Source organism: Bombina bombina, chromosome 6, assembly GCF_027579735.1.
Source record: "Bombina bombina isolate aBomBom1 chromosome 6, aBomBom1.pri, whole genome shotgun sequence".
In the NCBI taxonomy this organism is placed as follows: domain Eukaryota; kingdom Metazoa; phylum Chordata; class Amphibia; order Anura; family Bombinatoridae; genus Bombina; species Bombina bombina.
This window is the reverse complement of record NC_069504.1, coordinates 167,860,233-167,886,379: the sequence shown is the minus strand read 5'-3', so window position 1 is coordinate 167,886,379 and position 26,147 is coordinate 167,860,233. Positions and strand designations below refer to the sequence as shown.

At 40.1% G+C, this 26,147-nt stretch overlaps 1 protein-coding gene across 3 annotated transcripts in view; it reads right to left on the bottom strand.

The window, feature by feature from the left end:
• Positions 1-26,147, bottom strand: part of CADPS2 (calcium dependent secretion activator 2) — a 1,413,577-nt gene that overhangs the window by 591,452 nt on the left and 795,978 nt on the right. For all 3 annotated transcript variants that reach the window (XM_053716670.1, XM_053716668.1, XM_053716669.1), the window contains exons 14-15: positions 24,609-24,710; positions 19,371-19,434 (exon numbers count right to left, since the gene is read on the bottom strand). In XM_053716670.1, the coding sequence (XP_053572645.1) occupies positions 19,371-19,434; positions 24,609-24,710 (166 nt within the window). The remainder of the gene's footprint in view (positions 1-19,370; positions 19,435-24,608; positions 24,711-26,147) is intronic.

Genomic DNA, 26,147 nt, shown 5'->3' with positions numbered 1-26,147 from the left:
CATTGGAGTGCTGGAGACCTTTGTTGTTGTGCAGGCTTCCAGATAGGGCATCTAGCATATCTTCTATCCGTAGAAGCGTATATTGATCTTGCACAGTCCCTTTTATTTCCTTAATACCACTATGGGTGAGGCATATGGACTTCTGGACTCTTTAATAATGCCAGATTCTTCCATCTGTTGGAGTATATCCCAGACATCTTCCACATCTTGAGGTTGTATTCTCCTTGATCTTGCTCTGAAAGGAGCTGGGTCACAAAGTATGATAGCATGTGTTGCACTCTTTGTACATCCCACATCCATTTCTTTCCTGAAGAAGACTTTCTCTCGAGTAGCTAGTTTGGATCGGAGGCTCTCTCTCCACTTTTGTGGTCGAGAAAAATCTTCCAGATCAAGGTCACCCCCCTGTTCTGCCTTTACAGACATTACTTAAGAGACTTGGTGAATCACACCAATCCTCTGGTGACAATCAATTCTGATCTCTGTGGGTGTTAAATTTCTTTACACCAGTGATTCCCCCATTCTTTCACCTCAGGTATCAGTCTTTTTTTGCATCCTCCTCGGGCATGGACTCAATGAGGTATTTCCTGGTTCCTCCTAATATTTCATGGTGCATAGATGCTATGGCTCGTAGAGTCTTAGTCTCTCCAGGCTACCTCCATGTCTTGTGCAGGCCCATCTTGAGCCTCTACTATCTGGGAATTGGGGTACATGACTGTGGCAGTGCCTCCACCTGACTGGGCATCCAGGGCAAGGATGGGTTTCCCAGACAGGAACATAATAAATAACTACAACACACACAGTGATAACAGTAAAACAGTATGAACATATATTAAAGGATTATGGCAAATAAAAGTAAGGAAAAGAATACAGTGGCTAACACACCAACTCTGTCTAACCAGGCCCAGCACCCTCCCAAACTACCTGCAAACCCACCCTCAGGCTTCACCCTAATGGCTGATGGGTACCAGTTGGTGCACAGAAATGTTGGCGCTCTTTAAGGTAATCCATATGCATTTAAACAGTTACAACTCATAGGAAGCTGCAATCCACATGAAGAGCTGTGTATAAGTATCTGTGATGGACAGAATGCCCTGTCAGTATCACAGGGGAGAGGATACTCCTTACCACTATACAGGATTCAGCTGCACAGGCTGAAGGGGAGCTCCAGGGTCTGGCAGTCATTTAGTTTGTCTGGATCCAGCTCTACAGCTCTCTCACAGGGTCAGACTGCAGCTTGCAGCATACACTAAATCAGCAGATCAGAGGAATTACACAAGATGGAGTCTCTATGCAGCTCATCTCACAGCCAGGCCTCACACACTCCTTCACTGTTCTGTCATGTCTGCTTCCCTTTGTGTCTTACACTTCTCTTTTTAGTTTCAACATCAGGATCTTCCCTATAGGCTCAATTGATCACATGACCAACCAGTCTGATAGTTACCTAGGCAACTGTGTTGACGTAGTACTTATGTCGGTCCAACACTGTGGCACATGCTGTAGTCCTTGATGTCAGCTTAGACATTGGAGATTGCAGCTGGGGCAGAAAGCATCTGCCTTCATATAGTAAGGGAGCACTGATTGCTCTCTCTTACTAGGGTTCATGGACTATTACCGCCAAGAAAGAAAGAAATTTATCAGGCAAGAATAAATTATTTTTAAGGTAATGATAGTACACACACAAAAAAGTATGCTTACCTGATAATTTCATTTCCATCTGTGGGAGGAGAGCCCACTGCTTCATTCATTACTTTTGGGAATTAAGAACCTGGCCACCAGGAGGAGGGAAAGACACCCCAGCCAAAGGCTTAAATACCTCCCCCACTCCCCTCATCCCTAGTCATTCTGCCAAGGGAACAGGGAACAGGAGAAATATCAGGGTATAAATGGTGCCAGAAGAATACAATTGAATTTAGGACTGCCCAAAGGAGAAAAGGGCGGGGGCAGTGGACTCTCCTTCCACAAATGGAGGTAAGCATAATTTATGTTTTCCATCTTAATGGGAGGAGAGCCCACTGCTTCATTCTTTACTTTTGGGAACAAATACCCTAGCTCTAGAGGACACTGAATAAAAAAAACGGGAGGGCAAAAAGTGGCGGACCCTAAACTGAGGGCACCACAGCCTGCAGAACTTTTCTCCCAAAAGCTGCTTCGGCCAAAGCAAAAACATCATATTTGTAAAATTTTGCAAAAGTATGTAAAGAAGACCAAGTGGCCACCTTACAAATCTGCTAAATCTGCTCCATAGAGGCCTCGTTCTTAAAGGCCCAAGAGGAGGCCACAGCCCTAGTTGAGTGAGCCGTAATCCTCTGAGGAGGTTTATGTCCCGCTTTCTCATAGGCCGGATGGATCATGCTCCTCAACCAAAGAGACAGAGAAGTGGAAGGGTCTGTCTGAACTCCTTCGTGGCCTGAAGATAAAACTTCAAGGCCTGAACCACATCCAAATTATGAAGCAACCTTACTTAGATGAAGAATGGTTAGGACACAAAGAAGGAACTAATATTTCCTGATTGGTGTTAGGATTTGACACAACCTTGGGAAGAAACCCCAATACAGTGCAAAGAACGGCCTCATCAGCATGAAAGACCAGGTAAGGAGGCTCACATTGCAAGGCCGCTAACTCAGAGACTCTGCGAGCCGATGCAATCGCCAGTAGGAATAGGACTTTCCAGGAAAGAACTTTAATGTGAAGCGCATGCATAGGCTCAAACGGAGCCCTCTGCAAGACTGAAGAAAAGCCAAAATACTGGATACCCTAACCTTGTGCCAGGGGTATCCCCAATCCTCACACCAGGACAAGTAGGTCCTCCACACCTTATGATAGATGCGCTGAGTGACTGGCTTCCTGGCCTGAATGAGAGTATCAATCACTTTCTCCGAAAAACCTCTCTTGGCTAAGACTAAACTTCAATCTCCACGCAGTCAGCCTAAAAGAATCGAGATTTTGGTGTAGAAAGGGACCCTGAACCAGCAGATCTCTGTGACAGGGTAATCTCCATGTAGGAGACGATGACATCCCCACCAGATCCACAAACCACATCCACCGCGGCCATGACAGAGCAATCAGAATAGCCGAAGCTTGCTCCTGCTTGATGCAGGCCACTACTTGAGGTAGAAGAGGCAACGGTGGAAATATGTATGGTGGGTTGAACTCCCAGGGCACCACTAAGGTGTCTATCAGCTCTGCCTGGGGATCCCTGGACCGCGGCCTGTATCTGGGTAGCTTGAAGTTGAGTCTGGACACCATGAGATCTATCTCCGGCGTCCCTCATCTGTTGCAGATCTCTGCGAACACCTCGGGATGGAGAGACCATTCCCCTGGATGAAACGATTGTCTGCTTAGAAAATCCGCTTCCCAGTTGTCCACACTCAGAATGTGGATTGCTGAGAGCGAAAAATTGTGGATCTCTGTCCATTTCAGAATCCGAGATACTTCCCTCATGGCTAGGGAGCTTCTCTTTCTCCCCTGGTGGTTTATGTAGGCCACCAAGGTAATGTTGTCCGACTGGAATCTGATGAATTGGGACAATCCCAGGGGGGCCAAGCCCTCAGAGCATTGAATATCGCTCGAAGTTCCAGAATATTTATCAGTAGACTCAATTCCTCTCTAGTCGACCTTCCCTTTGCCTTTCTGGCACCGCAAACAGCTCCCCATCCTGAAAGACTTGCGTCCGTGGTCACAATTTCCCAGGATGCTCTCAAGAATGATGTTCCCTGGGACAGCTGTCCCGGGCGGATCCACCAAGAGAGGGATTCCCTCGTTTGGTTGTCCAGAGATATCCGTTGGGATAGGTCTGAGTGATCGCCGTTCCATTGTCTCAACAGGCACAACTGAAGAGGTCTGAGATGGAACCAGACGAATGGAATTACATCTATGCTAGATACCATAAGCCCAATCACCTTCATACACCTGGCCACAGATGCCCTTGAGGAGGTCTGAAGGGCAAGACAGTTGGACGCAATCTTGCAACGTCTCTGATCTGTCAAGAATACCTTCATGAATAAGGAATCTATTATCATACCCAGGAATTCCACCCTGTTGCTTGGAACCAGGGAACTCTTATCTTTGTTTATCTTCCATCCATGAGATCAAAGGAGAAGAGCCCTCGAGTGTTCCTCCCCGAGACTGCAGGACGAAGCCTGAACCAGGATATGGTCCAGATAAGGAGCCACTGCAAGACCTCTGGCTCTCGCTCCCGCGGCCAGCGCTCCCAGAACCTTAACTAAAGACTCTTGGGGCAGTCACCAGACCGAACAGTAGGGCCACAAACTGGAAGTGTTGGTCAAGAAATGCGAATCTTAGGAACCTGAAGTTATCCTTGTGGATTGGCATGTGAAGGTAAGCATCCTTCAAATCTATTGTCGACATGAATTGTCCCTCTTGAACTAGGGGCAGAATCGACCTGATCATCTCCATTTTGAACGATGGGACTGACAGAAACTTGTTTAGATACTTTAGGTTTAGAATTGGGACCACAAAAAGGTTTGAATAATACCACAAACCTCTTTCTGCTAGGGGGACTGGGACAATAACTACGAGAGAGGAGAGATCCCTTACGCATCCTAGGAAGGCGTCTCTCTTCTCTGGACTTGATGATAGGTTTGACAGGAGGAATGTGCCTCTGGGTGGATGAGTCTTGAACCCTATCCTGTAACCCTGGGAAACAAACTCCAGAACCCAAGGGTCTTGAACATCTCTTATTCAGGCCTCCACAAAAAGAGATAGTCTGCCCCCTACGCGATCCAGAGACGGATCGGGGCCACCCCTTCATGCCAATTTTGTCTCAACGGGCTTCTTACTCTGCTTGGATTTGTTCCAAGAGTTAGCTGGCTTCCAATATCCCTTGGACTGCTCTGACTTCACGGCAGGTTGCTGGCGATAAGACTTGTCCGGACAAAAGGGCTGAAAAGTAAACCCCTTAGGCTTATTCTTCTTATCCTGCGGCAGGAAAGCACCCTTGCCACCCGTGACCGTGGATATGATAAAGTCCAGGCCTGGCCAAAAAGAACCTTCCCTTTAAATAGGAGGGAAAGTAATCTAGACTTGGAAGTCATGTCAGCAGACCATTACTTTAAACACAGAGCCCAAAGGGTTAAAACAGAAAAACCTGATGTCTTGGCATTTAAGCGAATAATCTGCATATTTGCATCGCAGATGAATGAATGAGCTACCCTTAAGGCCTTAATTTGTTCCTAAATCTCCTCGAGGGGAGTCTCCACCTCGACCATAGCTGACAGAGCGTCACACCAATAGGTTTGCCGTACCAGCCACCACAGCGTCCGCCGCTGCCGCTTGAAAAACGAACCCCATGAGTTGGAACAACTTTCTCAAAATGGACTCTAATTCTCTTAGCGAGCGTGAAGATAGCACCATCCACTTTAGAAATTGCCCCCCACAGCTCAAGCTGCGAGTCCGGAACGGGGAACAGCTTTTTAAAAGAAGTAGAAGGGGAACCAAGTTTCTCCCATTCATTCTTAATAATATTAGCCATTTTAATGGGGAACGGGAAAGTCTGGGGCACCACCCTGTCCTCATAAACCCTATCTAGCTTAGGCATCAAAGGTTCCTATGGCAGTTTCGGCTCAGGAACCTCCAGCGTAGCAAGCACCTCTTTTAGCAGAAAGCGCAAATGCTCCATCTTAAATTTAAAATCTGGCTCCCAGAGGCGTAACTAGAAGCCTCAGGGCCCTGGTGCAAGAATCCATGAAGGGCCCCCCCAACTTGCAATACATACATATAAATACATATAAATATATATATATATATATATATATATATATATACACACACACACACTGTGTGTGTATATATATATATATATATATATATACAGGGAGTGCAGAATTATTAGGCAAATGAGTATTTTGACCACATCATCCTCTTTATGCATGTTGTCTTACTCCAAGCTGTATAGGCTCGAAAGCCTACTACCAATTAAGCATATTAGGTGATGTGCATCTCTGTAATGAGAAGGGGTGTGGTCTAATGACATCAACACCCTATATCAGGTGTGCATAATTATTAGGCAACTTCCTTTCCTTTGGCAAAATGGGTCAAAAGAAGGACTTGAGAGGCTCAGAAAAGTCAAAAATAGTGAGATATCTTGCAGAGGGATGCAGCACTCTTAAAATTGCAAAGCTTCTGAAGCGTGATCATCGAACAATCAAGCGTTTCATTCAAAATAGTGAACAGGGTCGCAAGAAGCGTGTGGAAAAACCAAGGCACAAAATAACTGCCCATGAACTGAGAAAAGTCAAGCGTGCAGCTGCCAAGATGCCACTTGCCACAAGTTTGGCCATATTTCAGAGCTGCAACATCACTGGAGTGCCCAAAAGCACAAGGTGTGCAATACTCAGAGACATGGCCAAGGTAAGAAAGGCTGAAAGACGACCACCACTGAACAAGACACACAAGCTGAAACGTCAAGACTGGGCCAAGAAATATCTCAAGACTGATTTTTCTAAGGTTTTATGGACTGATGAAATGAGAGTGAGTCTTGATGGGCCAGATGGATGGGCCCGTGGCTGTATTGGTAAAGGGCAGAGAGCTCCAGTCCGACTCAGACGCCAGCAAGGTGGAGGTGGAGTACTGGTTTGGGCTGGTATCATCAAAGATGAGCTTGTGGGGCCTTTTCGGGTTGAGGATGGAGTCAAGCTCAACTCCCAGTCCTACTGCCAGTTTCTGGAAGACACCTTCTTCAAGCAGTGGTACAGGAAGAAGTCTGCATCCTTCAAGAAAAACATGATTTTCATGCAGGACAATGCTCCATCACACGCGTCCAAGTACTCCACAGCGTGGCTGGCAAGAAAGGGTATAAAAGAAGAAAATCTAATGACATGGCCTCCTTGTTCACCTGATCTGAACCCCATTGAGAACCTGTGGTCCATCATCAAATGTGAGATTTACAAGGAGGGAAAACAGTACACCTCTCTGAACAGTGTCTGGGAGGCTGTGGTTGCTGCTGCACGCAATGTTGATGGTGAACAGATCAAAACACTGACAGAATCCATGGATGGCAGGCTTTTGAGTGTCCTTGCAAAGAAAGGTGGCTATATTGGTCACTGATTTGTTTTTGTTTTGTTTTTGAATGTCAGAAATGTATATTTGTGAATGTTGAGATGTTATATTGGTTTCACTGGTAAAAATAAATAATTGAAATGGGTATATATTTGTTTTTTGTTAAGTTGCCTAATAATTATGCACAGTAATAGTCACCTGCACACACAGATATCCCCCTAAAATAGCTAAAACTAAAAACAAACTAAAAACTACTTCCAAAAATATTCAGCTTTGATATTAATGAGTTTTTTTGGGTTCATTGAGAACATGGTTGTTGTTCAATAATAAAATTAATCCTCAAAAATACAACTTGCCTAATAATTCTGCACTCCCTGTGTATATATATATATATATATATATATATATATATATATATATATATATATATATATATATATATATATATACTATACATTAAAAAATGTATATATTATATATATTATATTATTTATCTCTCCTCTTTAAAACAAAAAATCATAACAAAACAAAAAAGAAAAAAACATTTCTCTTTTTTTTTATTTGAATGTATATTTTCCTTTTTCTGTTTTTTAAAATCTTTAGAACAAATCCATTGTAAAAGCCATACTAGAAAACAGCACAAGAGTCCTTCCACCATGATATAAATGAAAAATGGAACTGCCCTAATTTTGTAGCCAAGAGACAGACACATATATATACACATACATGCACTCACACAAGCACACTGTCACATATACATATACACAGACACACACACACACACATATATATATATATATATATATATATATGTATGTATGTATGTGTGTGTGTGTATATACATGTAAACCCACACACACATATACATACGCACACGCACTAACTCATACATACACACTCAAGCACACACATACATACACACAGACGCTCACCCAGAGACACACTATTACTTACACTTACAATCTAGAAGCTAGACACTTTTGATCAGCCAACCTAAAGAGACCACTGATAGCAGACACAATCTCACAATTGATGTTGAAGAGGGTTACAAATTTAAGAACTTATTTATTTAGATAAGGCTTCAGCAGTATTATAAAAGGTTTCACTTTATGGTTAGGTGGCAGTTAAAATTGCCAGAATAGCTCTATGGTTAAAACACTGGGTAGACCTGGTGAGTCAGTAGGCTGTGATTTAGGGCAATATATACCTTGAATAAATTGAATGGTCATATGTAGTAATTGAAGTGTTAATAATCTGGGTGTGAGACTCACACCCAGATTAACAACACTTCACTTACTACATATGACCATTAAAGGTATATATTACCCTAAATCACAGCCCACTGACTCACTGGGTCTAGTACCCACACAAACATTTTAGACACACTTTAAGCCCCCATCTACCTATTAACCCCATATAACCTGTGCCAAGCAGGCCACTCACCCTCTACCTTGTACTGTGGGAGCTGACAGTGGGTGAGTGCTCTCTGAGTAGTTCGGGCATAGTACATCTCTATGAGAGGACACCCGGTCCCAGAGGTAGAAACAGACCAGGGGGGCATGGTGGCACCCGGGCAGCATGCGGAGAGAGTGAGACTGTCGCAGAGAGACAGACTGTCATCAAGAGAGTGGAAGGGATTCGGGAGATTTTCTCACAGCCAGAGCCAACTCGACACGGCCACCCGTGTACACCCCAACCCCCCCCCTTAACCTGAGCTCACCGTGGCTGCCAGAGTCCAGACGTCTTTACAGTCAACTTCTCTGGTCTCCGTCTCATTAATTCACTACAGCGCGCTAGCCTGCAAACTCCCAGGACCCAGACCAGTTCCAGTGCCACTCCACTGACTCGACTCCTGCTACTGACTAGGCTGAGCCTGCACGTGCAGTCATGAGGAGATTGATGATGAGATACACTGTGCTTCCGTGCAGCCAGTCAGTCAGGTCCGGAGGAGGCAGACTCTTAACCAGTGCGTCAAAATGTGAAGTTCCAGGGCAGCTGGCGGCAGGTCAATCAAATGTCAAATACAGTTTGTTTGTGACATGTGCAATTGTGCTGCAATGCCTGGCTGCCCTGGAAATTGGAATTAGTTTTATTTAAATTAAAATGGATAAGGTCAGGCTTTTGAAAAAAAATAAAAATAAAAATAATAATAATAATAAAAAAAATACAAACTGAAGTCTTGGGCCCCCCTGTGTAAGGCACCTGCTGGGCCCGGTCGCAATGGCGACTCTGCATCACCGGTAGTTCCGCCCCTGCTGGCTCCTCCACAGACGGAGGCCTAGAAGTCGACGATTCCGACCCAGAAAGTACGTCCTCTGAAGAGTCTGAGTCATCCTTATCCGCTGAAAATCTGTCAGAGACATCCAGCAGAGTAGATGACCCCTTAGACGGATAGCTATGTTTAACCTTCCACTTGCGCTTAGCAGGGCGTGGTAAGGCATTAAAGGCCGCAGAAACTGCCGTTTGTAACTGATCAGCGAAATCTGGTGGCCAAAGGGCCCCTCCCATGGGAGGATTAGCAATGCCCTGGGGAGCTGCATGTGCAATCGGAGACAAGTGTAGGGAACACACCTCGCGGGACGGATAACCCTCAGAGGTGGACAGCCCAGTTGTACTAAATATCTTATTCTTTTTAGATACTGCAACTTTATCAAAGAATGTGGAACAAAGTTGAGCAGGCGGATCAACCGGAACCTCCTCACAATAGACACAGTGATTAGGTTTAATTAAAGAGGGAGTACCCTCTAACATATCAGAGTCCTCCATAGCTTGCACCTTTATTGCGGACTAGATAGAATTTAAATGGCACCTTTATATCCCAATGGCCAGAGCACTCACCTCCTCCTATCACCCGGACCACAGAGAAACAGCTTAATCTCCTATAACCCCCGGTAAAGAAAGAGGAAGTTAAAGAGGCCACACCCAGTCACATGGAGTGCCATGCAGGACCGCCCCTGCACTAGAGAGAAGGCGCGCCAAAAAGGACCCGTGTCGATCTCTCACTAAGAAACTGATAGTTCACACATTGACAGAGTCTCATCTTACACATGACACAGCATTAAAACACAATAAATAATATTATGCACAGATCCCCCCCCTGTTCAATAACCCCTTTTCCGAGGGTATTACCCTTGATTCTATACAGATAAAAGGAGACACACTGTGGCCCTGTCTTCTTACCTTATCATATGTGTATAAACAAAACTATCTTACCAGAATCTATGCCGTAGAACAGGAACACCTTTCAAGTGTGACAGGGTAGTAGTATCGCTCCTGACATGGCATTGAGAGCAGAAAAGCAGGCAGCAAAATTCGTCAACGCTGATTGCTTATGGAGTAGTTAATCTGAGTCAGGATGATTTCGCAGCAAGACTCTCCCTGCATCTCCGGACTCTAACATTCATCCATGCTCTCACTGAGAGGCTGACAGGACTACTTAAAACATTTCGAAGAGTACTACCCTCCGTAAGAGACTACTCTAAATCTACCAACACTTCTCTGCCAACCTCCAGTGACGAAAGGCAAAGAATGACTGGGGGATGAGGGGAGTCGGGGAGATATTTAAGCCTTTGGCTGGGGTGTCTTTGACTCCTCCTGGTGGCCAGGTTCTTAATTCCCAAAAGTACTGAATGAAGCAGTGGACTCTCCTGCCATTAAGATGGAAATTCTTACTTGTGGGAACTAATACCCAAGCTGTAGCGTCCAAAAAGGAAAATGGGTGGGAAAGAAGGAAAAGCAGGCACCTATTTACCAGGAACCATTGCCTGAAGGACCTTTCTTCCAAAAACGGTTTCTGCCGAGACAAATACATCAAATTATAGTTTTGGAAAATATAACAGCACCAAGGTGCAACTTTGTATTATGTTCTACTTAAACCTCATTCTGAAACCAAAGAAGTAGACGCAGAATGAGTTAATGAGCTATAAAACTTAAAGTCAATAACTGTTCTGCCTCTGAGCGAGCTACGAAAAACAAACTTTTCAATTTAGGAACAACTGTAACTGAAGCTGCCTTGTGACACTTATGATAACCTTTAATGTGCAACAAGCAAGAAGAAGACTGCTGACAATTTCTATGTAGCTCTTACTTAATATTTTAAAGCACTGCCTACATTCAGATCTGACAATAATCTCTATGTAGACAATTTTGGAATAAAACACAAGGAAGGAACCATCATTCCCTGGATAATTTTCAATGAGAAAACACCTTAGATAAAAACCAGACAAAGATTGCAAAACTTAATTGTGATGCTGAAACACCAGATAGTGAGGAACGCGGGAGAGAGTAGAAGATTCAGAAAATCACCTAGCTGAAGAAAATTGAAAAATCACCACCTTCCAAGACAGAACCTGAATAATTCTTAATGCAAAGGATCAAAACAAGACATTGTAAGCCTCTTAGAGTGGATTCAAACTTCATGGAGAAGAGATAGATTTGATAATAGGTCTGATTTTAACCAAAACCAGAATAAAAACCTTGATAAATATAAAAGTACAGTTCCAAACCTTCTGGTAAAAACCTTCCTGTAACAGGCATAAAAAAAAAAAAAAACACTCAGAGAAACAATTAAATGTTCCTCCCCAAGCAGATGCACCAGATCTGTGAACCACCTCCTGGGGGTCAAGCGGAATCTCTAAAAATTCTAAAGATTTGTTTTTGCTTAAATCAAGCCAATACCCTCAGTAAAACACAATTGGTGAAAAAGAAAACAAAAGCTAATAATAAGTCCTAGAGACTGCTGGCATGTCTAACAATTCTGCCTGAATATTTCTCAAGCTCGGCTCAAATCTGGAAGTGTCAGGGTTTTTTTCCCTGTTGTTTGCCATGTGCTGCTCGCAGCCATTTTACTCACCTCTCTTCCTGACTATGGTGCATTGTGGGGGATGCTGCTTATTTCCTACACTTCCTTTAATGGCCAGACTGGTGTGCATCATCCATGTGAGACAGGGTGCAGTCTCAGAATTGTGATGTCATCACTTATTATTTAAAGGGCCTCTGTTCAGTATGCTTTGCCTTTGCGTTGTCTCAGACCTGTTTGTGAGAGTTCCTTTGTATTACGTGGCTGCCTGACGTCCTTCCTGGTTCCTGATCCCTGGCTTGTTCCTGACTCTGCTGTTTTCCTTGTTCCTGACTCGGCTCGTCTGACTACCAGCTCTGGTTTTGACTCCTGACTTGTTATTTGACTTTTTATCATTTTTTGCTATGAATAAAGGTGTGATTATTTTTGCACTTCTCATCTCAGTCTGATTCCTGGCACCCTGACAGGAAGATGGTAGATTAGACAATACACCAGGAGATTAATCTCCTCAATAGAACCTCGCACTGCAGAAACAGATCAACATTTTGATTGAGGGACCCTTCCCCCAGTGTAAAGTCTGATTACTCACTGAAGAATCTCTGCAAAACTCAGAATACAGGAAAACTGTCAATGCCAGAACACTGCAGGTACCAACCCGTTGAATGAAATAAGAGAATGAAAATAACTAATTTGAGAAGGGGCCAGTATGAAGGGAACTGAACAGCACACAGTTTCATCTATTGGAAGCCTCACCTCCTGAGATGACAAACTCCCTGATCCCTTTAAGCATCCCAGAATGCCCCCCAACCCGCCAAGCTGGTGTCCATGAGAGCATGACCCTTAACAAACAAAGTAGAATCCATTCCCTGAAAACACTGTAATGGGAAATATCCACCAAGCGAGAAACTGTCTCACTAACTAGAAATAAAACATTTGTTTTAACAGGTTGGAAAGACCTCCATTCCACTGGCAACACATGTACAGTTGCCATAGATGCAATTGGTATCTGCAAATGGAATAGCAGCAGATGCTGACACCACTACCTCCATACACAGAGCTATGGTAACTGAGATAGGGATTGTAAATTCCGGTAAGTCAATTGTAATATGAGCAGGCATTGGACTGTCAAGACCAGCCTCATGGAGACCAAATCTATGGCTACCCCAAAAGGGCATTGTAAACTAATTGAACAAACTCTTGGACACACATAGTCTCCAGCCATAACTGCCAAGAAACCTGAGTAGGTTCTTTGTAAAGGTAGAGCTCAAGTTAAACGAAAGCATGGAATAAAAATGTATCCTTCATTCTGTCCTAGGAACAGGGGTAAATACTCCCAAAACCTCCAGATCCTGCCCATACTCTTTGATGAATGATGCAAAAGGAACCTCTGAAGACCTTGACTGAAAACTTGTCCTGTACTTTTGAGAAATTATTTCTAGAACCGAGGGATACCGAACAGACCAGGCCTTCGGAAAAAGCTAAACCTGTCCACATACAAATTTAGCATTGGAGATAGACTCTTTGATTGCTTGGACACATTCCAGACTAGAAAGATCAAGACGAATCCTTTTATTTCTTCTTCTTCTTCTTCTTCTTCTTCTTCTTCTTCTTCTTTTTTTTTAATAAAACCTGATCCTCAGCATGTCTGTGACCCTGAAGTGTTAAAGGTACATGAAACCCAATTTTTTTTCTATCATGATTTAGAAAGAGCGTGCAATTTTAAACAACTTTCTAATTTACTTCTATTATCTAATTTGTTTCATTCTCTTGATATTCTTTGCTGAAAAGCATATCTAGATAGGCTCAGTAGCTGCTGATTGGTAGGTGCACATAGATGCCTCGTGTGATTGGCTCACCCACATGCATTGTTATTTCTTCAACAAAGGATATCAAAAAAATAAAACTAATTAGATAATAGAAGTAAATTTGAATGTTGTTTAAAATTACATTCTCTAACTGAATCATGAAAGAAAAATTTTGGGTTTAGTGTCCCTTTAAGGTTATCAAATTTCCTAAATAAAGGAACTTGAACATCATAACTAAAGGAAGACAATCCACCCTGAGAAGGTGAAGAATTAATACAGAACCAGATATCTGAACTAGGAGTATACTCCCAGATAGAAAGGTATACTATTGCAATGTAATTAGTACCAGATATGGAAAATACCATAGTATCCCCATTACAACTAAAGGAGTACTATTGTATGAAAATAAATAACAGTAATAAAAGATAAGGGAAATACTGTAGTATACACTCACAAAAAAAGTATATATTGTATGGCAATAAATAACAGTACTTGAGCAACTGCACAGAAAATACTGTAATATCCACTCATAAATAACAGTAGTACAAGATCAGAATATATATATATATACCCCAATAACAAATTAACTTAACCTTCTACTACAATTGCTGGAACCTTAAAAACTAGGCCGCAAAAGAACGCTCAACCATGGCGTACAAAAAACATCAAAATATCCCCTTCACTCCCGGATTAAGGAATCTTACCTCCTCCGGTTAAAAAAAAGAGGCAGTCACGCTGATACACATAATGGCCGCCAGCAGAGTGATGCAGGGAAGCAGAGCGCACAAAAGATGCAACTAGATGGAGGTAGGTAACTTAAACCATTCTATTCCAGAGCTAAAAAAACACCCACACTGCGTTCTCTATAATACTGCAAGGCGCAATATACTTACTAATCCCTGCGCTCGTATAGCGATCCTTCCTTGGATCTGAACAACCTCCTTTCTATCTAAGAACATATTGCACAGTCAGTACTCTCCTATGTCCCTCTCTTCCATGAATTATCCATTGAAGGAAAATATTTTGGGATTAACATCCCTATAAACTTTTAATAAATCCTGAGCACCTCTATCCTTGCCTTTCTCCTTAACGAGTGGAAGGGAAGTAGGAGGGATACTTAAAGGGACAGTATATACCAATGTTCATATAACTGCATGTAATAGACACTACTATAATATGCACTGATACTGATCTAAAAATCCAGTATAAAACCTTTTAAAAACTTACTTAGAAGCTCCCAGTTTAGCACTGTTGAAAAGGTTAGACTGGGACACTCATTGAAATGGGCTGGAAAGCAAAAAGAGCAGACACTACCCCCTCCCATGCATATAAAAATACCCTTTAAACAAACAGGATCAAGCTGGAGTAGGTAGACAACAGTCTACTTCTAAAACGTTGGGGCTTGGATAGGAGTCTGGAAATCAGCACTTTCAGCTAGATTACGAGTTTTGCGTTATGAGTGAACGCCAAAAAGTGAGCGGTACACTCTATAACCGACAAGATCTGTACCGCCATCTAAAGTCAGTAGTTATGAGTTTTACGTTATAAAACTGTAGCATAAAACTCATAACTAAATGTTAAAAAGTAAACTAACACCCATAAACTACCTATTAACCCTTAAACCGAGGCCCTCCCACATCGCAAACACTATAATAAAAATATTAACCCCTAATCTGCCGCTCCGGACATCGGCGCCACTTTAAAAATGTATTAATCCCTATTCCGCCTCTCCCCGACATCATCCCCACTATAATAAACCGATTAACCCCTAAACCGCCACACTCCCGCATAGCAAACACTATTTAAAGATTATTAACCCCTAACCTGCCGTCCGCCCACACCGCCGCTTTAATAAACCTATTAACCACTAAACCGCAAGTCCCCCACAACGAAATATAATAATATAAACTATTAACCCCTAAACCTCTGGCCTCCCACATCACTAACTCTACATAAATATATTAACCCCTAATCCTAATGTAACCCTAACCATAACCCTAACTCTAACCCTCCCTAACTTAAATATAATTAAAATAAATCTAAATTAAACTTACAATTATTACCTAAATAATTCCTATTTAAAACTAAATACTTACCTTTTAAAAAAAAACTAAGCTAGCTACAAGATAACTAATAGTTACATTGTAGCTATCTTAGGTTTTATTTTTATTTCACAGGTATGTTTGTATTTATTTTAACTAGGTAGACTAGTTAGTAAATAGTTATTAACTATTTACTATATACCTAGCTAAAATAAATACAAATTTACCTGTAAAATAAAACCTAACCTGCTTTACACTTAAACCTAACATTACAATAGAATAAAATAAATTAAATTAATAAAATACAATTATCTAAATTACAAAAAAATATAAACACTAAATTACACAAAATAAAAAATAAAATAATCAAAAATAAAAACGAATTACTCCTAATCTAATAGCCCTATCAAAATAAAAAAGCCCCCCCAAAATAAAAAAACCCTAGCCTACACTAAACTACCAATGGCCCTTAAAAGAGCATTTTGCGGAGCATTGTCCCAAAAAAAATCAGCTCTTTTACCTGTAAAAAAAAAATAACAACCCCCCAACAGTAAAACCCACCACCCACACAACCAAAAACCCCCAAATAAAAACCTATCTAAATAAACCTAAGCTAAACATTGCCCTGAAAAGGGTATTTGGATGGCCTTTGCCCTTAAAAGGGCATTTAGCTCTTTTACATTGCCCAAAACCCTAATCTAAAAATAAAACCCACCCAATAAACCCTTAAAAAAACCTAACACTAACCCCCGACGATCCATTTACACAAGCACGTCAAAGCAGTGCTTGTATTTCGGTGCAGTATGGAGCTCAACGTCACCATATCGCCCGCACAAGCCGGCTTTTTTTAAACCTGTAATAGCAGCGCTATAGGGAGAAGAAATAACAACGCTTTTGTGGCGCTCATTAATTTCCCTATATCGCTCAAAACTCATAATCTAGCTGAATGTTATTTAAAAATAAGCAAAACTATACATTTTAAAAAAAAAAAAAAAAAAGCAAAAAAACCCGTATGGGCTATATAAATAGATCAACTACAAAACATTTATGCAAAGAAAAATCTAGTATACAACGTCCGTTTAAAGTTTGTTGTGGGGTGTCTATGTCTCGTCCTGGTGGCCAGGAGATGAATTCCCACAAGTAAGGATTTTCGTGGACTATCGTCACATTAAAAAGAAAGTTAACTGTTTCTTTTATACGATTGTATCTGGTGGCCAAATTGTGGCATCAAATATACCAAAATGGCCTAGATCAATACCTTGGGTTGTCAACTTTAAAGAATACATCATTTTTAAAGGTAAATCAAAAAAATCAAAAACTCTCTGTTTAAACAATGTAATAGCAAATTTTTTTAAAAATGATCTGGTACGTTAGGCAAGTTTTTCTCTGAAATTCACAGTAGTTAAAGGGTTAATGGCAAGTAAAACGTTTTGTGCTAAATATTAGAAGTTTAATTTAAAAAATAAATAGGACAAAATTCTAATTCTCTATAAAATAAAATTAATTATTACATTTTGGTTTGATAAATGGAGGGGAAAAAAATCAAATTAAATTAAATATAATTCATTTAGTACTGTACCCATACAATGTAATTGTTATTCTAAAATCAAGTATATTTAAAGTCAACTGTTTACAGAGATGAACAATATACTTTCATTGAAGAGAAAAAAGTCATTAACTGCACATATCACATTTCCAATATAAATAATATTGTGTAGGAGGATTCTATAAAATCACAGTTACAACTGCCCTTTTTCATTATCATCTCGTACAATTAACAATGAGGGATTTATACCTAAATATGTATTGATGTACAGGGATACCCCTTCACAAGCATGGAAACAAAAATAGATTTATTGAGCACAAACAAATTTATTTTGAAAAACTGAAATGATTTACTTTTATTTTACATGTATACTACATACATTTTACACAAACTTTCTTTTTACAGGGATATATAATTATGAACTGAATGAAATGCACATACACATAACATAAAATATGCTTAACCTCTTTCCTAGAATGCGGTTGCTATTTTAGAGGTCAGTTCCACTCTATTCACATGGAAATTAGTGAGCACAATGTTATCTTTATTGCCCACATTAATTAGCAGTCTCCTGTTGTGAATATCTAATAAAAAAGCATGGGGTGTCTGTAGGCTTACCAACAGGCAGAAATTTTGAGGTTTAAATATTATAAAGTATATTAATATAACAATGTCGGTTGTGCAAAGCTAGGGAATGGGTAGTAAAGGCATTATCTATCTTTTTAAACAATAACAATGTTGGTGTTGACTGTCCCTTTAATGAAGCCCCTATTTTCTCCATTTCATTTAGAGAGGAGAAGCCCCTCTCTCAAATGAGAGAACACTTGTCCCCCTAGGACACCAGGATTTAGTTATGAGGAGAAACCAGGCAATGACATGGTCACTATCTCCAGCTCTGATTTAATCTGAGGTGAATGACACTGCTTATTTGAAAGAGGGAATATATCTCACAATTTTGAATGATGTGGTAGTATGTACCTATAATTGCCAGGTGATCACTATGGTATTGATCAACACTTGTCCCAAATCTTTTAGAACCCTTATCACCCCCCAGCAGACCAACAAGAGGGGCATAATATTTAGCACCTACAGGTCTCTTCATATTTAGAATGTGCCTCAGTGCTCCTTGATAAACTGCAGTGCTAATACTATTTTAGGAAAATGTGTCTGACACTTGGTTGTCTGTGTACCATTTATTTGTAGCCTCTGGACTTACATCTCCTTGTCCTGATGCCTTTGCATATAGTGTCCTGCTGGTCATCAACCACAGCTATGTCCTGCTGATGTGTCACTAGTATCATGCTAACCAGTACCTGCTATCCAGGGGACTTGTTCTTTCACTATCTGCTAGGCTTGATGTCAAACTCAGACTTCAAAAAACTATTACCACTACCTCAGTTCTCTTGCTTGATTTGTTTTTATCTGTACTATATGTATTTAAATATAAATGATCAATACTTTATTTTTTTTATTGAAGCACTAAAAGCCATTTCAGATTATCTGTTAACTCTTACCACTTCATCGTCAGCACTCAAATTATTACCCATTCATTAAATATATGGACCTTTTGTGGGATCAAATCATCTTTTCTTGAACTACACTAAACTAAGACGTTAGGCAACTATATTTACATATGTGTATGTGTATATATGTATATGTATGTCTCATAATCATAAATAGAAAACTGTGCCACATATATATATATATATATATATATTTTTTTTTTTTTTTTCTTAATTAAAGAAGGATCCAGGTAAGGTAGTTGATACATTTTTTTCACTTATCTTTTTAGATAACTTAAAGGGACATAAAACCCAAAAATTTTCTTTCATGATTTAGTTAGAGAATACAATTTTAAACAACTTTCCAATTTACTTCTATTGTGTAATTTGCTTCATTCTCTTGGTATCCTTTGTTGAAGAAGCAGCAATGCACTACTGGGGGCAAGATGAACACATTGCGTGAGCCAATAACATGAGGCATATATGCACAGGCACCAATCAGCGGCTTCTGAGACAACCGAGGTATTCTTTTCATCAAATGATACCAATGTATCTATTTATCTAATTATCTATTTATGCAGATGACGATGATATATGCTTGTTTGGTTCAAAGACTCTAGTTACTCAAATTGTGGGAAAATAAGATGCCTCATTACGTACCCTTTCAAGCAAAGACAGCGTAGCTTTCAGCGCTCCTTCTGGTCTTCCAAAAGGAAAACAGTATCTGTTCAGTACAATAAAATAATATTACATATCAAATATTTTGCACATTTCAATAATTCCAAGACATTTAATACATTTCAATATTAGTGTAACATATTTATTCCCAGAGGTAAATAATAAAAACATCATTTGATTCATAAAAAAGAGTTCTCCTCTACTCAACATGATTCTTAGCTTCATTAGCATTAGTACATGTGATAATGAGGACCACAGACTGAATTAACTTGTAACTCGTTGTGGCTAATCCTTTTTAAATAAATTGAAACATTATCTTTTGTATTTGCCTCCAATCCATAATAATTCTTCATCAGGCATTTGCATAAGCCTTCTAATTGAGCCATTGTTTACAATCTTGGTACAACCAAGAAACAGAGTTTATAAATGAATGTTATAGATCCCAGGATTACCCATAACACTTGGGATAAAGAGGTCCCACTGGGCATGCTGAGGAAGATTATTAGGCTTACATGAAATGTAAATAATGTAACACATTTCAAGTGCATATCTCATTTAGCATTATTTGAGATCAATGCACACCACATATGGCCTTAATTATGACTTTACTAAATTATTAATTGTTGGCAATGTAAAAATATATAATAGCAAATACAAACTCTGTGTACTCAATTAAGATGGCAATTCCATTTAATTAAATTCTGATTTTGAATACATATTTATATCAGTATATATAGGTTGCAATCACAGATGTTAAACAGACAGTCTATTCAAAATTAAACTTTCATAATTCAGGTAGGGCATGTAAATGTAAATAACTTTCCAATTTAATTTTATCATCAAATTTGCTTTGTTTTCTTGGTATTTTTTGTTAAAACCTAAACCTAGGTAGGCTCATATGCTAATCTCTTAGCCCTTGAAGGCCACCTCTTATCTGAATGCATTTGGCAGTTTTTTCACAGCTAGAGGGTATTAGTTCATGTGTACCATATAGATAATATTGTGCTCACGCCTGTGGAGCTACATAGAAGGCAGCACTGATTGGCTAAAATGCAAATTTGTCAAAAGAAGTGAAATAAGGGGAAGTCTGCAGAGGCTTAGCTACAAGGTAATCATAAAGGTTAAAAGTATATTGATATAACAGTGTTGGTTATGCAAAGCTGGGGAATGGGTAATAAAGGGATTGTCTATCTTTTGTAAACAAAAAACAATTCTGAAGTAGACTATCCCTTTAAAGATACATTCGGCTGGATTACGAGTTTTGTCGGTAAAGACTTGCATTGCTAACGAGCCTTTTTTTCCAGCGCTCACTTTAAACAACGCTGGTATTACAAGTTTTCTGAATGGCTGCGTTAGCCTCAGAAAAGTGAGCATTGAGCAAATTTAGCTCCACATCTCACTGTAATACCAGCGTAGCTTACAGTAGCGGTAAGTTGGCTAAAACGTGCTTGTGCACGATTTCCCCATAGGAAACAATGGGGCTGAGCTGGCTGGAAAAAAAAACTAACACCTGCAAAAAAGCAGCTTCCAGCTTCTAACGCAGCCCCATTGTTTCCTATGGGGAAAGAAAAAATATGTCTGCACCTAACACCCTAACATGAACCCCAAGTCTAAACACCCCTAATCTTACACTTATTAACCCCTAATCTGCCTCCTCCGACATCGTCGCCACCTGCATTATATTATTAACCCCTAATCTGCCGCTCCAGACACCGCCGCCACCTACATTATACTTATGAACCCCTAATCTGCTGTCCCCAACATCGCCGACACCTACATTATATTTATTAACCCATAATCTGCCGCCCCCAACGACACACCCCTACTCTAAAACCCACCCAATACTCCCTTAAAAAAAACCTAACACTACCCCATTGAAGATCACCCTACCTTGAGCCGTCTTCACCCAGCCGGGCACCAGTGGTCATCCGATCCATCCAGAAGTCTTCATCCGATGGGCCAGAAGAGGACATCCAGACCGGCAGAAGTCTTCATCCTATCCGGGCAGAAGAGGACATCCGGACCGGGAGAAGGCTTCATCCAAGCAGCATCTTCTATCTTCATCCATCCGACGAGGAACGACTCCATCTTGAAGACCTCCGGTGCGGAACATCCTTCTAGGCCAACAAACTAACGATGAATGACGGTTCCTTTAAATGACGTCATCCAGGATGGCGTCCCTCGAATTCCAATTGGCTGATAGGATTCTATCAGCCAATCGGAATTAAGGTAGGAAAAATCCGATTGGTTGATACTATCAGCCAATCGGATTGAAGTTCAATCCGATTGGCTGATTGGATCAGCCAGTAGAATTGACCTTGCATTCTATTGGCTGATCCAATCAGCCAATCGGATTGAACTTCAATCCGATTGGCTGATAGCATCAACCAATCTGATATTTCTTACCTTAATTCCAATTGGCTGATAGAATCCTATCAGCCAATCAGAATTCAAGGGACGCCATCTTGTATTACGTAATTTAAAGGAAACGTCATTCGTCGTTAGTTCGTCAGCCTAGAAGGATGTTCCGCGCCGGAGGTCTTCAAGATAGAGTCGTTCCTTGTTGGATGGATGAAGATAGAAGATGCCGCTTGGATGAAGCCTTCTCCTGGTCCTATTTTCCTCTTCTGCCCGGATAGAATGAAGACTTCTGCCGGTCTGGATGTCCTCTTCTGGCCCATCGGATGAAGACTTCTGGACGGATCGGATGACCACTGGTGCCCGGCTGGGTGAAGACGGCTCAAGGTAGGGTGATCTTCAATGGGGTAGTGTTAGGTTTTTTTAAGGGGGTATTGGGTGGGTTTTAGAGTAGGGGTATGTGGGTGGTGGGTTGTAATGTTGGGGGGTATTGCATTCTTTTTTTTACAGGTAAAAGAGCTGATTACTTTGGGGCAATGCCCTGCAAAATGCCCTTTTAAGGGCTATTTGAAATTTGGTATAGGGTAGGGCTTTTTATTATTTTGGGGGGCTTTTTATTTTATTAGGGGGCTTAGATTAGGTGTAATTAGTTTAAACTTCTTGTAATTTTTTATTTTCTGTAATTTAGTTGTTTTTTTTCCCGTAATTTAGTGTTTGTTTGTTTTCGTAATTTAGTTTATTGTATTTAATTGTAATGAATTGTAGGTAGTTTATGTAATTTATTTAATGATAGTGTAGTGTAATTGTAACTTAGGTTAGGATTTATTTTACAGGTAATTCTGTACTTATTCTAGCTAGGTAGTTATTAAATAGTTAATAACTATTTAATAACTATTGTACCTAGTTAAAATACATACAAAGTTGCCAGTAAAATAAAAATAAATCATAAGATAGCTAATGTAATTATTAATTATATTGTAGCTATCTTATGGTTTATTTTACAGGTAAGTATTTAGTTTTAAATAGGAATAATTTATTTAATTGTAGTAATTTTATTTAGATGTATTTAAATTATATTTAAATTAGGGGGGGTGTTAGGGTTAAACTTAGGTTTAGGGATTCATAACTTTATTATAGTAGCGGCGACGTTGGTGGTGGCAGATTAGGGGTTAATAAATGTAAGTAGGTGTCGGCGATGTTAGGGCAGGCAGATTAGGGGTTAATAAAAATTAACTAGTGTTTGCGAGGCGGGTGTGCGGCAGTTTAGGGGTTAATACATTTATTAAAGTGGCGGCGATGTCCGGTCGGCAGATTAGGGGTTAATAAATGTAGTTAGGTTGCGGCGACGTTGGGGGTGGCAGATTAGGGGTTAATAACTATAATGTAGATTGCAGCGATGTTAGGGGCAGCAGATTAGGGGTTCATAAGTATAATGTAGGTGGTGGCGATGTCCGGTCGGCAGCTTAGGAGTTAAAAATATTTATTATAGTGTTTGCAATGTGGGGGGGCCTCGGTTTAGGGGTTAATATGTAGTTTATGGGTGTTAGTGTACTTGTTAGCACTTTAGTTAAGAGTTTTATGTGCCAGCGTTAGCCCATAAAACTCTTAACTACTGACTTTTAAAAGCGGTAGAAGTCTTGCCAGGGGAGGGTCTACTGCTCACTTCTTCCAAATCTTGTAATACCGGCGTTAGGCAAATCCCATTAAAAAGATAGGATACGCAATTGACGTAAGGGGATTTGTGGTAGCCTCGAGTCGCGGAATAAAAGTGAGCGGTAGACCCTTTCCTGCCTGACTCGTAATACTAGCGTTAGATAAAAAGCAGCGTTAGGACCCCTTAACGCTGCTTTTTAAGGCTAACGCCAAACTCGTAATCTCGCTGATTGTTTTTAGGAAAGAAGCTGACAATAGGACAATATTCAAAGCTGCTATAGGAACAGAATTACAAGTGGCATGGACTCTCTATCCCAAACCCACTGGGAAGTTGATTTCTGCTGATGCCTCTTACTTCACAGTTTTTCCCCCTATTGCCAATTCTGCAGTATTTAAATTTTTAGTCTAAGTAGTGGGTTTAAATGGCAAAGCAGATATTTCAAATGACAAAATAAAAGTAAAGAAAGCTCTATGTAAACAATCTAATTTGTTCCAGCAAGTAAAATGGCTCATATGGAATATTTTAAAGAGTAGAACATTTTACAGTACAATGCCTCTTTAAAGTGAAAGTAAATTTTTATGATAAAGTGCCCGGTTTTTAAAAATTTGATTAAAAACAGGGGCACTTTAATTCATAAAAATTTACATTTCACTTGTGTTGCGAAAATACTTACCTTTTAATCTTGACAGCCACTCCAGCTTCCCCCGGTTGTCGCAAGCTTCGTCCTACGTCAGAAATGAATGATCAGTCATCCTCCCCAGGGGAATCAGTGTCTGATTCAACGCCGTGATTGGAGGAAGCCGGATTACTCATTTTAGACCCAGGAAGAGGCTTTGTGACAGGCGGAGGAAGCAATGCAGTGGCTGTTAAGATTCAAAGGTATTTTCACAACACAAGTGAAATGTACATTTTGATGAATTAAAGTGCCCCTGTTTTTAATAAAATTTTTAAAAACCGGGCACTTTATCTTCAAAATTTACATTCACTTTAAGTGACATTTACTGCATTCATTTGTAGGCCTGAGGCTATCTGCTGGAATTAATTTGAAGTACAAAATCAAACAATAAAAACAATTTGCCTGTATTCTAATTTATGATAAAACAAAACATATTGCATTACTACGATAAAGAATAGCTGCACAAATTGGACAGTTAGTAACTAGAATCAATAACACCTGCTGACTATTGTTTTAACATACATTTCCTTACCTGAAGTGGCTTATTTGGTTTTCTAATAGTGAGGCAAGTCGCTCTTTTATTGCTTCAAATCTTTCTTTTTCTTCAACTGTAACTGATCCAAGTCCATCCGGTCTGTAATAAAATGGAAATAAAAAAATGGTAAAACAATATTTATACTAAAATTGATTTTCTACTGTCAAATGAAAATGAAACTCTTGTTCTGATATTTAATATTTCTCTGGCATATGTCTGTGAAGAAAAAAAAAAATGACAGCATTTGGCGCCTGGCCATAGATCAGAAAGATGTATATTGAGGTGGGGGCAAAGTGTTTAGAAAGGTCCATTGCAAGCAATTAATTGTGAGCGAAGAAAAAGTCATTAACCATTTTCTGTACTTTTCTGACTCTGTAAAATTAAAGGGACATTCAAACCAAAATTGAAATCCATATGGATGCATTTCAGTTTTGAATAGAAGTATTTTTGTAATATACATGTATTAGCACAAACACTTCTAATAAAAGCTATAGTTGTTTCAAATGTGTATTAAAGGGACACTCAGGTTAAATTAAATTTTCATGATTCAGATACAGTATGTAATTTTAAACAACTTTCCAATTTACTTCCATTAAAAAAAATGTGCACAGTCTTTTATATTTACAATTTTTGAGTCACCAGATCCTACTGAGCATGTGCAAGAATTCACAGACTATACATATATGCATTTGTGATTGGCTGATTGCTATCACATGGTACAAGGGGAGTGGAAATATACAAAACTTTGAAATTTGTTTGCACCGTGCACCAGCATTTTAAACACAGTACTTCCTCAGAGAGACTAAGGTGCTTGTATCATCTGGTAATGACTCACGGCTAGATTACGAGTTGTGTGTTAGGGTAAAAAAGCAGCGTCAAGAGGTCCTAACGCTGCTTTTTTTTACGCCTGCTGGTATTACGAGTCTTGCAGGTTTTGGGTCACTTCTTTGGCCTTACCGCAAAACGATTTACATAAACTTCGTAAAGTCTTTTTTCTATGGGACTTCCATAGCGCCGGTATTACGAGTCTGCCCTGGAAGGCCAAAAAGTGAGCTGTACACCCTACCCTGTCAAGAGTCCTAACGCTTTTAAAAGTCAGTAGTTAAGAGTTTTATGGTACAACGCCGTAACATAAAACTCATAACTAAAGTGCTAAAAAGTACACTAACACCCATAAACTACCTATTAACCCCTAAACCGAGGCCCTCCCGCATCGCAAACACTATAATAACATTTTTAACCCCTAATCTGCCACTCCGGGCACCGTCGCCACCTACATTATATTTATGAACCCCTAATCTGCCGTTCCCAATGTCGCCGCAACCTACACTTATTAACCCCTAATCTGCTGCCCCCAACGTCGCCGCCACTATAATAAACATATTAACCCCTAAACCGCCACACTCCCGCCTCGCAAACATTAGTTAAATATTATTAACGGTATGATGTACAAAGCGCCTAAAAAGGCTAAGGTGACTGGGGTGATGTGAGTCCCTGAACTGGATATAGTGGTCCTTGGAACTAATAAGATGTGGT